Source organism: Mesocricetus auratus, unplaced genomic scaffold (genome assembly GCF_017639785.1).
Source record: "Mesocricetus auratus isolate SY011 unplaced genomic scaffold, BCM_Maur_2.0 Super-Scaffold_100010, whole genome shotgun sequence".
Taxonomy (NCBI): domain Eukaryota; kingdom Metazoa; phylum Chordata; class Mammalia; order Rodentia; family Cricetidae; genus Mesocricetus; species Mesocricetus auratus.
In genome coordinates this window covers 85447566-85462394 of record NW_024429194.1, presented here as the reverse complement: position 1 = coordinate 85462394, position 14829 = coordinate 85447566, and the positions used below count along the sequence as shown (strand labels likewise).

The following is a 14829-nucleotide window of genomic DNA, read 5'->3' as shown; positions in this document are numbered from 1 at the left end:
GAGTGGGGAGAAGCCTGATCAGTCCCTGCCCCATCCCCAATGTTCTCCTTCATTGCCCCCTCCCGAGACATGAAAGGGGACAGGACAACAGTGCTGCTGCTGACTGGAGTGACCACGGGGAGCTGGGAAGGACGTGTAGACAGAGGGCAGAGGCAAACCACTCTGGGAGAGATGCTCACAGGAGAGAGAGACTGGGCAGAACGGGGAAGGCTGCAGGCAGTCACCTCAACACCCTAGGCCCCAGGGCCAGACTTATGGCCTCCACCTGTGAGGGCTGCTGGACCAGGGAGCAGAGGCCCCAGGAGCAGGCCGGCCTGTGGGCTCTCCCTCTAAGAGGGCCAGAACTGGCTGCTTTGCATGCTTCCAACTCTTCCTTTGAAGATGTGCCCTACAGGGTCAGGCAGGGGAGGAAGCACGCGCAGTGCAGGTCACCAAGCCAAGCTGGAGGGATGAGCTCAACCCTGGCCCAGGACTTGGGACTCAGCCTCCCACCCTGTGGGTGCCCTGTCTCAGAAACACTGCTAAATACCCTTGCCACCCCTTTAGTGGGCACTGTGCCCCAGAACCTAGCAGGGTGTATTTCAAAGCTCAAGAATGGAATGAAGGCAGCCAAACTCTCCAAAGGGCAGCCCTCTTAGGCAGGGGTGCTAGCCGGGAGGAGATAGGTACACAGAGGAGCTACAGAAAGGCATGCCAGTGACAGGACCAGACTGACGTGCAGGACGGACGTGCAGACAGAGCCGAGAGCAGACCTACCGTATGGGCCGTATGTCAGCACTGCCCGAGGCCAAACCCAGGGCAAATGTGGGGTAAAGGGACAAGGAGAGAAGCCGGAGGGGTAGAGAAGACAAGAGACAGCTGAGTGTAAATTGCCTGCCCACTCCAGGCCCAGTGACGCCCCCACTATCCCCGCCAGTCAGGCTGCTCTGGCTGCACCTGATGGACCGTGCTCAGGCTAATGGGTCATCCCAGTGGCAGTGACGTTCCACCCCAAGAGTCAGGGCCTCTTCCCCACTTCTCCCAGGGTTTGCTGGAGCTATGTCTGCATGGAGCCCTATGCCTCGCAATGCTCACTCCTCTGCACAGATCTGGAAATCAAGGTTCAGAGGATGATTGTAGAGCAGAGCTGGTTTTTCACCCCAACCTAACGTGAAGCTGGGAGGGACTGGGTGCCATGGTTATGGTTAAGAGGATGGACTACCGCCCACACCAACAGCAGTTTGTCCAGGGCGGGTTGTTTCCTCTGGGGGGTGCCTCTAATGGGGGTGCTGTCTGAGGGTAGTATGTGGAAAGACAGCCAGGCAGTAAGGCGTTCCTGGAGATAGCCCAGCTTGCTCCTGTAAGTGGCCTGCCTGGCTCCTGTCCAGGGCCTGTTAAACCAGGGTTAAGGGACCCAGACCTTTCCCACTGGGGCCCAGCAGGAAGCAGGAAGCCAGCAAGTAGCTCAGGGCAGAACAGGAATGCCATCAAAGACCAGAGTGGCAACCGGAGCACCGCAGTGTGGCAGAGAGCACAGTCCAGCAGCGGCATTTCAAAGTTTCTTCCCAACCAGGGAAGGGGCAATAGAGGGACTGGGCAGGGAGTCCTGTGCCTGTGGATCCCTAAGACTCCCAAGCCAAGCACAGGGACCTGTGGGGGGCACTGAAGCCTGGGGAAGGAGGCTGTCTGGCCTCCAGACATGGGTAAAGCTGACAGCAACTAGGTGACAGATGCCTTGAACAGGAGGCCTCCCTCTCCAGTCCCCACAGCCCCTCGCTGTGGACGCCAGCCTTGGGCATTCTCTCAGAACAGGCCTTCGGGCCCCCGCTGGCCTGATGCTTTCCCGGACAGCTGCACTTCCAGTCACCAGAAAGCTTCTCAAGGCTATGCATCCTACAATCACAGACGTGCCCAGGGGCTGCAGAACACTCATCAGCAACAAGGGTTAGTGGTATAAAGAGCAAGCTGTGGAAACTGCCTCTGACCCTGCTTCTCACAGGGAAGCAGCTTTCTGACTCTTGTTCCTTGGAGAATCTCAGCAGACAGAATAGGACAGAGCAGACTCCACACAGTGGTATCTGTTCACTAGTCTCTGTCCCAACTTCCTTTTTTGTTCTTTTTCTTAAACTCATGGTAACCCTCCTGCCTCAGCCTCTTGAATGCAGGGATTATAGTATACACCTTCTCTATACCATCTGTGGGTCTCCACACTAGGACCTAAAGGGTAAGCTTAGCTTCCAGAAACAAACTGGGGATCCCTCTGGGCTCTGACAGTCCCTATGCTCTGACCTCTTTACGCCCCTTTCAGAACAGACAGGGTCAACCCTTACAAGATGTTGGGTGGTAGGAAGGCCTGGAGCTGACCTCATGAGGCTGGGTCCTGCCCTAGGAACCTGGCTCATACCTTGAGCGTCCAGGCTCTTGTCAGCGTAGACCTTGTAGGTGAAGGCGTGCCGCAGGGCCAAGGCTGCAAAGAACATCTCGATACAGATGATGAAGTCCTGGTAGCCAGCAGCAACGGTGCCCTCACCCACTGACACGCGGGCTGAGTTGATCTTGGGGATGGCCCCACATTTCTCTAAGATGGCCAGTAGCATGCCTGCACAGGGAGAAGCACTGTCTGGTCACACACTGGACCCCTTCCCATGCCCTTCACGCAGCCCCGCACACCACAGGTTACAGGAAGGCTCATTTGCTCCTGGAGGCAAGGATGAAGACAGACCCAAGGCCTCTGCAAACCTGCAAACCCAATACTCTTAGCTACCTGCCAGTCAGGAAACTGGGACATCACTAAGTGTCCAAGGCTGCACTCAAGTTTCCTGCAAGCCTCGCCCCTCCTAAGTGTCCAGTGGCCACGGTATCTCTGAGATTGAGGGCAGGACGTAAAGGGGTTGTGAGAGCATGGGCGAGTGTGGGAAACAAGTGGAAACGGGGTATGGTCACCAGGCTGAGAGGAGGCTCACCTTGCCAGAAGGAGAGAAAGATGACGGACTTGACCATGAAGAACTTGAGGACAGGGCTGTAGGGACTGAGCAGCTCCCGTGTGGCGAAGTAGAAGAGGAAGAGGGCGTAAAGGGCCAGGCTGACTGAGACGTTGTAGATGATTGTCACATAGAGGTACCCACTGGTGGCACTGTGGGACAGGCATGCTGTGGCTAGGACCCATCCTGACAGGGCAGACTGCTCCCTCCTCTGCCCTGCCCACAACTTGTTCCCACGGGCCACCGCTGTGCTCTCCAACAAGGCACAATGGACTACTGGGAGGAGGGACAGGGAAGGGAGGACACACTGGGAATGTGCTACAAGGTGTGCCTGTGGGCAGGCTGGCCTCCATGACCACTTCATTCACTCACACGGTGGCCCTGCTCCAAACCTATTCCTGATGGCGGGCACTACAGGGAAGTCTAGGCTATCCTGGAGGCCAACAGTCACAGCGGTTCCCTTCCGCTGGCTCTGCTCTCTCTTCCTGACCTCGGTGTGCTCATCTGCCTAGGTGGGCTGTGGTACAGGTTACAGGCAGAAACAAGAACTCACAACCCAGGCCCAGGTGTAAGGCAGCCTTCACTAACCCACAAATGAAAAGGTGTGGCTGCTTTAAATAGTGGGGTCTTTACATCTGGGGCTCCTGCACTTTCAAAATGTCTTAGAGTAGCCCCCACCTTCTGAGACTTACCCATGGTTGCTACCACACACCCCAAGAATAACTTGGGCATGACCGGCTAAAAGCTGGCCTCAGGACCAAGTATGAGAAGGTCACGGCTGGGCTCAGGCAGAGATTCAGGGAGGTCTGAGCCCCATGCAACTTAGAAAGACCACAGGTATGGCCTCTGTCAAGGTAGGGCACCCACCCTTGTGCCAATACACCCATAGGTCCCGGGGAGGATGCCTGCTTACTCAAAGTCCCCGTCTCGGTACTTGCCGAAGGCCTGGAGAATAACGGTGCTGACAGCCATGAGCGGCTTCACCACACAGAACTGTAGGGTGGCCTGTTTGGGAGACAGACAAGACAGGGTAAAGTAGGATGTGGGAAAGCAGCGGCTCTGGCAGCTGGGCTATGCTGGTCCCTAGGAAGGAGGGACAGGGAACTGTGTGCAGGAGGAGGCAGGGCGTGTGAGGAGACACCATGCTGCTGGGGACTCAGGACTGGGAATATCAGGCCCAGAGACCAGGGGTAGAAGACGCCCCAGAGACAGCTCAGAAGGTAAGGGGCCTTCAGGAAGATGTGGAGGCAGAGGGAGCAGCTGCAGGCCAGTGGAATGGCTCGGGCAGGTAAAGGTACTTGTTTGCCAAGCCTGCTACCTAGGTTTGATCCTTAGGACACACTGTGGAAGGAAAGAACTTCCTACAAGCCACGTCCACACACGCACCCACACAAATACATGCATGCATGCACACATACATACATACACGCACGCATACATACACACACACATACATACATGCATATATACACGCACAGGAGCAGTTCAAGCAGAGGCTCACCAGGGCAGTATGTGGACAAGGACAGGGAGTGGGCACTGGAGAGAGCAGCAGGGAGGCCCTGGGCAAGTGAGCTCTAACGAGGAGTTGGCCACACAGGGAGTGGGTGAGGACACGCGCCTCTGCTTCCTTGACTCACGTTCTGGCCTGAGCCAGGGTTTCTATGGAGCTGGGGTCTGAGTAGGCTGGAGCTAGCCTTCAAGAGGAGTAAGTGGGGAGAGGACACCCTCTAATGCATGGGAGCCCTGGAAGGCATGTGGGAGTTCAGGCCTGGTCGGCTAGTCACTGCAGTCTTTCAGGCAGGTACCTGGTCTCCAACGGTCACCATCTGGGTAAATGTTAGCCTAACCCATGCCCACAGCACAGGGTGTCCAGGGAGAGCTGGACAGCAGTGTCTGTTGAGGCTGCCTATTCTATGTGCAGTCAGGATTTTCAGACTTGCTCAGACCTGGGAGAGTGTGCTAAGCCAGGCTCGACAGTCCCCGTAATCCGGTGGGGTGTCCATGCCACCCACAGACTGCCATTGACCCAAGAGTGTTCACCCTCATCCAGAAGCCCCGTGTAAAGGGGTGGGTGCTCCAGCTCCAGCCATGTGGCTTGGCCAGCGTGGCTCTGGATAGGACCAGGGGCTGGAGAAGAAGAGCAGCCTGGGAACCCATCTTTGCCCACTGCGGGCCTGGCCTGTGCTGTGGGAAAGCCCTGCAGAGCAGCGTGAGACAGAAGAGCTGCTACCAGAAAACCCCACACAATTCCTGGCTGCAAACCTCCACCCAGAAGGAGTTGAGGGAGGGAAAGAGCAGGGGTTCACACCCCAGTCTCAGACAAGAAAACAGGCATAGAGCTGAATGCAAGACGTAGCACTGGAGCGCCAGCAGGCCGCAGATGCACCATGGGTCAACCACAGACCAGGTCAGAGGTCAAAGTCACATGTCAGTTCCAGGAGTGGGCAGTCCTTCCTAGACCTCTGCTGGGCTCGCCTCATGGTCACTGATCCAGAAGGCTCTATTCCCCGCCCACCCTTCTTCCTTGCCATTGGCAGAATCAGGGGACAAAGCCCAGGGCCTCACACATGAGGCAAGTGCTTCCCCACCACTTTGCAGCCCCAGCCCAGGAATTCCCACTTTTAACAAGTGTTCCAAGACTCAGACACTGGGCTCTGGGCCCGAGGACATCCTGGCCCACCCGGTGGCTCTGGAACAAAGACTCTGAGCGCTGGGGTGCCTGCTGGGAGCCTTCATGCGCTATTCTCCTCTCACTGCCAGTCTGCACGTCAAGGTTCAACAGCCAGCCTCGAGCCCATAGGGCAGGGAATGATCTGCACCGGTAACAGTGACGGTGCTCTGTGCTCTGCTCTTGAGAGCAAAACAACCGAATGAACAAAAGCGGCTATGAGTCAGAGCTAGCTCTGGACTGGGTGGCTGAACCATGTAAACAAAGGCTCTGCAGGCCCCACCCTGGACGAGGACAGTTTTAACCCTTTCCAGGACACTCCGTGAGAGAGATCCTGACGCCCTCAGGAGGCAGGACCAGTAGCAGAGTTGGGGCCTGGGCATGTCTGCTGACATGTTGCTGTGTGGGCAGTCATGTTGTGGGCCCTGAGCCCTTCATAGAGGCTGGAAACAGAGTGGCAATAGGGTAGGCTGTAGTTTGTGGGGGCAGGGGGTAGCATTTCCCTCTTGATTACTTGGTCCAGCTGGAGGGACTGACAGAGGGCCTGCAGAGGCCAAGGACAGTCATGATGACTGGGTGTGGCATCCTCGGAGTCTACGTCCCGGAATGAGCCAGAGCGGTACTAAAGGCTCACATCCACTGTCTCATCTGTTCCTTTTAGTAACCCTTGAGATAAGCATTGCCACCCCTATTTTATAAAAGGACAAACAAGCTCACAAAGGTTAAGCAAATGATCTGAGGTCACACAGTCAGAGAAGCTACAAGTCCATCTCCAGCCAGGAAGTGGAGGCCACGGAGACCAGAAGCTGCGGCACTGCCAACCGGCGTGCGGGAGAGGGCAGGGGCCACACAGCCCTGTCTGCTATGTATCTTTCATGCCAATCCCTTTTGCCCAACACAGGGATGAGTTTTCAAACTGGCAGACTAGAGCTCCAGTGTGCTTCCTGGTCAGCAAGATTTAGTCCAAAGGAGCCAGACTCCAGACAGCTTCTCTGGCCCAAGGCTGTCAGGTGCTCCAGGCTGCTCAATGCCCACCTCTGCAGATGCCGCTAACTCAGTGCCTCCAGATCAGATTGGGGACAGCTGGGGACCAGGGGACCTCCACAGGTAAGGCACAGGTCAGCATGCAGCAGGAACTGCCCTCAGAGACACAGGTCCCTAGCTGAGTCCTCCTGACCTGGGGCTGCTGCTGGGCATGTACCTGTTTACAGAACCGCAGGAATCCGATGGAGTAGGTCTTCCCCCAGAGGCAGCACGTGCCATACATACAGCTCGACCTAGGAGAGACAAGTAGACGGGGCTGGGAGGTGGGAAGGGCGGGATGGGAAAGGCTGCCCTCCACATCAAACAAGCCAGGGCATGGACAGGGATGGGAATACACACAAAACAGCCCTGAATGAGAAAGAAAAACCGCAGGAGGGAAAGGGCGAGAGGAGCTGAGAGTAAGGAGCAGCACAGTGAGGACACGGGTGAAGTCTGTGCGTCCATCTGCAAGCTGTGGGGTGCCCACGTGGGGTACAAAGCTGTCATACTCACTCGATGGCTTTCCCTCTGATCTCAGACATGATGGCACTCTCGCCCCCGAGGTACTCATAGCACAGACTCAGGAAGTTGTAGATGACAAAGGCTGTGAAGAGTCCAGAGCAAAGTGTCCAGGTCAGCAGATGGCTCAGAGTACACAGCAAGGGAAGGGGCTGTACGCTTCCCCCTGCAGTCTCCTGATGATGTCACACCCTCTCAGGATACAGGGCAGCACAGAGTTGGGGCAGAGAGCCATGTACCCTGAGCCCAAAGGTTCAGCTGCAGACCATGCTTCCACTACTTAGGAGCTTTAGGCAGGTTTCTCAAGCTCTCTGTGCCTGTTTCCTCATCTGTGGACTGGGAAAAGCGCTTCCTTAGGGCCTGCTGTGGGAGAGGAGCAGTGACCATAAGAGGCCCTACCAAAGGCTGGGTTCCCAAGACAGTTTGGCAAATGGCATGATGCCTTTTCCAGACTATGAACACCACGTACAGGTAGGAACTGAGTCCGACTTCCAGTATCAACCAAAGTCCTGGTTCCTGTACCCACAGCCAACACGGAAGGCATGGGAGTCAAGGGGACAGATGTGGCGCCTAGCCCTAAAGTGTCTACAGTCAAGGCCCAAGGAAGGCCACAGGCCTACACCCAGACTAGCTCTCAAAGGACTCCCTCTGGCAGGCAGGGAAGGAAACCTTCCTTGAGGTGGATCCTCCAGAGAGACCACAGGGCCCAACAGCATCGTTTCCTCTTGCCAAGCAGCCCCTGTAATGCTTTCCTGAGGAGGACCATAAGCTGTGTGAGCAAGCGCCTGGACACTAGGCAAGGCCTGGCCACCACCAGCTGACTGAGCTGCTCAGACCACTTCACTCAGCTGTCAGCTCAGGACTGCCTAGGTACACAGGCCAGCGGCCAATGTGCTGCTTCACCCAAAGGATCATTAGTGAGACAATAATGGACTTCATCGGTTCTCAGAGAGAGGAGACGAGATGACAATCTACTTAAGACAGGACTTGATTGGTCAAATCCGGCTCCCTGACCATCTGGAAAAATCCATCCCCTTCCTAGGAAAACACAGGCTCACACAGAACAGATCCAAACACCCAGCAACAGCATTACACCAGAGTCCTCTACATAGGCCAGAAACAGAACAGAGAGGTTGACACGTGACCAGGAAGAGGGAGTAACTCTGCTGTCACCCTGCCACACTCTCAATATGGTTCCAGACTTGGTCTTTAGGAAAGCCCCTGTGTATCCTGAATACCTACCACAAGCCGTGTAGTAGGCCCCAAGACACATCAGTGACCATGGGACCCATAGTCTAGAGGGAAGTGATGGTGTCTCCAACTCCTGCCCTGGACTGTTGGATATCTAGAACTTTCTGCGCCGTTCTAGATACCATATCTCAAGTTACAGTATGCCATCAGGAAAGGAGGCTGAGGGTTAAGAACAAGCAGGACTGTACTGGAAGCTTGTCCACACTCCAGACAGAAGCCATAGAGTCTCAGATCACATGAGGACTTCAGCTTAATAGAATGAACATGCCTTTCTCCCTCCCTGTTCTGTTTTTCTTTTTCTTTCTTTCTTTTTTTAAGATTTATTTATTACAGTGTTCTGCCTACATGTCAGAAGAGGGCACCAGACTGAATTGTAGATGGTTGTGAGCCACCATGTGGTTGCTGGGAATTGAACTCAGGACCTCTGGAAGAGCAGTCAGTGCTCTTAACCTCTGAGCCATCTCTCCAGCCCTCCCTCCCTGTTTTTCAAGATGGGGGCTCATCAGGTAGCTGAGGCTGGCCCCGAACTGGCAGAGATCCTCTGGCCCCTGCCTCCTGAGTGCTGGGACTAAAGGTACACCATTAGAAAGGATGTCTCTAATAAGCACCATCAGCAGAGAACGAGCTGTGAGCCCCTGGCTGGCCATTAGATATAGGCATCAGAAGCCGGCACCCTCAGCTGAGACCGGGTCCCTTCCAACCCTTGGTGGCAACTTCTCTAGCCAGTAACTACCCGGACAGGAGGTTACAAGCTAAGTCATTACAGCCCACCCAGCCTCTCAGCTGTCGGCCCCACGAACAAGCATCTACAACACAGCCTGGGAGATCAGGACATCAGTGAGAACCTGCTCAGAAGTGTCCTTCAGTTGTCCCTGAAGCTGTGCCCTGGGCCAGGAGTACACTGTTCAATGTATACTCCCTGACTACCACCTATTTAATGCTGGGAACCGTAGAGAACTAACGGTCCTGAGTGCGTCTGGCTGCTCTGAGCTGTCTCCTCCATCAAACTCGAGGACCTGCAGCTGTCTCTGCCTCTGCTACATGGAAACTCTGAGCTGATTTGGAAAGCCCAAGGTATTTGGGGGCATTCCAGATAAGTGAGGATATGTCTAGAAACTGAATTTGCCTGCTCTGAACAGAGTCCTTTCTGCTTGGTACACTGAGACTCAGAACATTCCCACATTTCTGGGGCATGTGAAATCCTAGGCGAACCAACTCTGGCGGACAGGGGCCTGCCCCTAAGTAAATATTCCCAATAATACAATGCTCCAAAGCCCTCCTCCTGTGTGAATTCACCCTTGAATCAATCCCGCTTGTCCCTGCTTCTGGCAGCCTACATGCTGCTCCTGACCCCTCCCATTGGTTCTCTCCTCCCACACTTCTTGTTGGTGAGCTGTGGCCAGTGGCACCACTACCTGTCAGGGTGTCCGACTGACAGCAGACTGGCCAACAACTCCTTGTTTTTCTTAAATTCCCATCCATTTATTTACTTGTGTACGTGTGTGAACACGTGTGCCACAGCATGGATGTGGACATCAGAGGACAAGCTGCAGCAGGAGCCAATTCTCTCCATCATCATATGGACCCTGGAGAGAGAACCGGGTCATCAGCCTTGGTGGCGAGCATCTTTACTGGATGAGCTGTCTCCCTGGCCTAGCCTATGGCTCTTTGTTCATTCACTCTATCCTCTCTGTCCAAAAACGATGGCTCCTTTTGGGCCACATGTCAAGATTCAATGTATCTAAAATGTGAACTCTGGGGCCAGATGTGACATCGTACAGCTGTGAAGCCAGCACAAGGAAGGCTGGGGCAAGAGGATCATGAATTTGAGGTCAGCCTGGGCTACACTTCTAGACCGTATCTCAAAAACAAAAACCTGAACTCTGAAATGGGGAGAAGCCACTGCATTCCTCCTATGCATGCAAACTCTTTCTAGCAGAGAGTTCACACTTCCTGGGGATCTAACAGAGAATTTATACTTCTCTGGAGGGATCTAGCAGAGAGTTCACACTTCCTGGGGATCTAGCAGAGAGTTCACACTTCTCTCTGGGACAACAGGGTCTTCTTCCTCTCTTTCACTGACCAGCATAGAGCCAAGCAGGAGTCTGGTGTTTCACGCTATCAGGTCATTCTGGGCAGGTTTTACAGCTGCCTGCAGTTCTGTTTCCACACTGTATAATGGCTGTGTGATACATACTCCACCTGGTAACTAGGAGGTAAGAGCGTGCTGAGGATGATGAAGGACCTGGGGCCACTATGAATGCCACATAAACACAAACACACAACATACTGTAGGGAGCAGAGAGGAAGCTGCATCTCCAGTTCCTGCAGGGAGGTGCCCAGGACCTCACCCCAAACCCAATCAGACATCAACTGTCTCTCACCCCAGCCCTCATGATGAGTGCTGTATGGAGCTGGGGCATCCTGGGAAAGGCACCCATCATCTGTGAGGGTTGGCCCTTGCCTCAGAGAATGGAAGCCCTGCCATCTACATGAGTGCAACACACAATGCCCCCTCTCTTCCCTTTAAAATGTAATCAAACAATTGGGACTGACCTCATATGAGAAGCAAATTATCAAGAACATAAAGAATGCCACTGGACCACTGTTGGGAGACAGCAGCAGCAGCTCTGGGTGATGCCCCAGGCTGGCAGTCCTGGAGTAGGGAAGGTGCCAACAAGGACCCCAAAGACCAGGTGGATGATTCCCATAATCCAATGCTTCAGAGGCTAAGGCAGGAAGATCTCTGCAAGTTCAAAGCTAGCCTAGACTACACAGGGGACTTCAGAGCTAAGTGTGGTGACATAGACACCGTAATCATAGCAGAGGTAGGAGGAGTGAGTTCTAGGTCAACCAGGGCTATGAAGCAAAATCTCAAAAGAAAAAAAAAAAAGGAACAGAGCCCAGAAGCCCCCAGTTCCTGTTGTGCAGCTCTGAGGCTGGGGATGTGCAAATGGGAAAAGCAGCCAAAGACTCCATGCAGAACTTTGGACTGTGAATACCTAAAGGTCAGAACTTGGCCCGGCTGAGGGCGGTAACGATATCTGCAGAAAATGCAACATCCCCACAGCCCTCTTCCCTGTACCTGTCTGTATCTTCTGAGCAGAAGCTAGGAATAGTATTTTGTGCAGAATCACATTGTGCCTGCATTATGTCTGTATAAACACAACAAGGAAGACCGTCTATGCTCAACTAGGAGGCCCAGTCAGTTATCAGGAGCCCAGTCTTAAATAGGAAAAAAATCTGAAGACATTAGATATTTGAGGATGGTTCCTAATACAAAGGTCAAAACCCAAATGAGGGGCAGAGAGATGGCTCAGTGGGTGAGAGCACTGTTGTACAAGCAAAGAGACCTGAGTTCAAATTCCCACCAAAGCCAAGCATGGTCTTGTGATAACATCACACTCATGTGTACACACCTGTAACTCCAAAGCTGGTGAGGGGGTGGAGGATGTTCCGGGGCATAGCCCGAAGATTGTGAGGTTTTCTGGCTATAGTCTAGCTCCAGGTTCAGAGAAAGACCCTGACTAAAGGAATAAGGCAGAAAGTGATAGACAGGACACCAGACAGCCTCCTCCGGCCTCTGCACCTGCACACATACATGCATACAGCACACATGTGTACACATGCACACATGCATACAGCACACATGTACACACATGCATACAGCACACATGTACACACACCACATACATGCATACAGCACACATGTACACACAACACACATGCATACAGCACACATGTACACACACCACATACATGCATACAGCACACATGTACACACACCACACACACATGCATACAGCACAATGTACACACACACACACACACACACACAGACGCACGCACGTGCAAATCAAACAGATGCAAAGAACTCAAGAGGCGGAGCTGATGCAGAAGAAAATCGTAATTAGTTTCCCCAGAGAAAAAGATACCTTCCAGCACCAAGGGCCTTGAAAAGAACAAAGAAGAACCACTGACACATTACAATGAGATAAATGAAGTAAACAGGGAAAGCTCACAGGTGACAAAGTGAAAACAAGCATCAGACAGCTCCTGGAGAGCAACAGAAAGAGCGAGAAATTGAAAAGACAAGCCTTGTTCCAGGAGCATACCCCATGGCAGGAACCCCAGAGAGAGAGAGAGAGAGAGAGAGAGAGAGAGAGAGAGAGAGAGAGGGAGGGAGGGAGGGAGGGAGGGAGGGAGGGAGGGAGGGAGGGAGGGAGGGAGGGAGGGAAAATGGATGCTTCCGAGGCAGATAGCTACTGAACCAAAGATACCCTCCTGGGGTGAACATCCTTCAGCCCACAGGGATCTCCAATCCCTTATGCTGAGCATGTGACAAGGCCATGCTTCAGCCCCAGACTCAGGACTGCTAACCCCATCAAGGCCTTGGTTTGTGACTCCTAATTGTACAAACTTCCAACCAAATGGATGCTTCAATCCACAGCTAAGAGGAGTGTTCATGCTTGAGAAAGTTATGAAGGCCCTGGAACTAGGCCTCTGGATGAATAGGGACCTGAACACAAAGATTAGGTAGGCTGTGGTTAGAACTGGGGTGGTTCTAGCTAGCTTTAACTCTGTTATGTGCTTTATATTCAGACAAGTTAAGAAAAACCTGGATAGCATTGGAACCCAACCTTGCTAAGCCCTTACGTGAATATTTCTTTCCAGGTTGCTAACTAAATAATAAAATCATTTTTAAAAGAAAAGGGGACGTATCAAAGACACAAGAAAAAGTCTCAAGCCTGAGTTGGGGAGTTCAAGTCTGCCAGATTTCCCAGCAGTGACTATTTGCTCTATCTTCTGTGAGATTTCAGACTTGGGGGTTGAAAACAAGATCTAAAAAACCAGGAAGAATATGCAAATGGATAGGCGGGATCAGAACCCACCAGACTTCCTAAAAGCAGCAGGAGCTGAAGGTGAAAAGTATGGCCCCTTCCCAGGGATGCAAATCACAGAGCAGTCCAGTAAAGACCCTTCGCACTGCTATTTCAGGAGGCTGGTGGAAGATGGCCCGGACCAACAGAGACAAGAAACCACAACAAAGGAGAACCTGGGACGGACGGGGGCTCACACAGCACAGGGAAGCCCACACAAGTCCAAGAATGATGGCTAATGACAGAGCCTGGTGACAGCTGAGCAGAGCCAGCACCACAGGCCCCAGAGAAATGTGGTCAAAGCAAAAGGCAGTGGTGGCCACAGTCACACAGTGTCGCCTCATTTAAAAGCCCAGTTACAGCATTCAAGAATGAATGATGAGCACAGAAAACTGAACCACTCCAAAATTAAGACAAATAGTACCTATGGAAAACCCAGACTTCTACATGTAAAGGACAGGGAGGACCAGCCTCCCTGCCCTGCTTCGAACAATATTTAACATATAAAATGCAAACACTAAATGCACACCTAGAAAAAATTGCAGTCCAGCGTCCCCAGTAAGGTGAAGAAAAGAGAAGTGTTTATGAGAACGTGTGTGCATGCATGCATGTACGCTTTTTTAGTTTTGTCACAGAAACAAAAGATACCTGAAAAGAGGTATAGAAGGGACAGGCAAGAGTGAGGGCCAAGGCTGCTGACTCAAGACACTAAAAACCAGTGACCTCAGGCAATGCTAACTCCAGGTGCTCTGTGCTGTTTGTAAACTCCCCGGGAGATGAGGCCAGAGACAATAGCGTTGCTAGGAGGCGAACTTCCAGAGTGGCAGACAGGCTGGGAGGCTGGTTGGGGCTGGTGGGAGGAGCAATGAGGCTTCTGAAGTGGGGGTGCTACCCACTATCTGCAGCTACTCTGTGGTGTTGAGTAAGGACAGGTTGGTAGCTCCCCCATGTCCTCACTATGTTCTACATGTCCCCTCTTCAGGGCCCACCCAAGGAGAAAGCCTACATTTGCCCCTAGACTACACAGGACACACAGATACAAACACACACGAAGGCACACACACAGTAAAGAACAACCTTTTGCTTCTAAAGGAACCAGGTGAGCAGAAGTTGTTCCACTTGGGGCTGGCACCTGCTGGGAGAAGGGTGCTCAGCTCCTCCCTTCCCCAGGCAGAGGTTTCCCTGGGGACTTTCTGCTTTCAGGAACATCAGGCACAGAGCACTGGGCAGGTCCCCATCTGCCTCTATGGTCTCTCCTGGAAGGGATTTACATTTACAGGAGCACCACCAGCCAGGAGGAAGGTGCCTGGGAACCAGTGCAGGCCTACAGAGGGGCTGGGTAGAGCTCACAATATGAACGACTCAAGTTCCTTTATTCAAAAATTACGGGGTGCAGCTTAAAGAAGGAGCACACACCTGGTATTGTGAGCCCCCATTCCTCCTACACAAACACACAAATGGATTGGCCTGGGGGTATATTTTAGTTGGTAGAGTGCTTGTCTAGCATCTAGAAAGCCCTGGGTTCCAT

At 53.1% G+C, this 14829-nt stretch overlaps 1 protein-coding gene across 3 annotated transcripts in view; it reads right to left on the bottom strand.

The window, feature by feature from the left end:
* Tmem184b (transmembrane protein 184B) overlaps positions 1–14829 on the bottom strand; it is a 41761-nt gene that overhangs the window by 2228 nt on the left and 24704 nt on the right. For 2 of the 3 annotated variants that reach the window (XM_013111238.3, XM_021225375.2), the window contains 6 exons: positions 7165–7255; positions 6830–6905; positions 3874–3965; positions 2943–3112; positions 2384–2578; positions 757–777 (listed from right to left, as the gene is read on the bottom strand). In XM_013111238.3, coding sequence (XP_012966692.1) covers positions 757–777; positions 2384–2578; positions 2943–3112; positions 3874–3965; positions 6830–6905; positions 7165–7255 — 645 coding nt within the window. The remainder of the gene's footprint in view (positions 1–756; positions 778–2383; positions 2579–2942; positions 3113–3873; positions 3966–6829; positions 6906–7164; positions 7256–14829) is intronic. The other variant, XM_021225376.2, reaches the window with a different exon arrangement.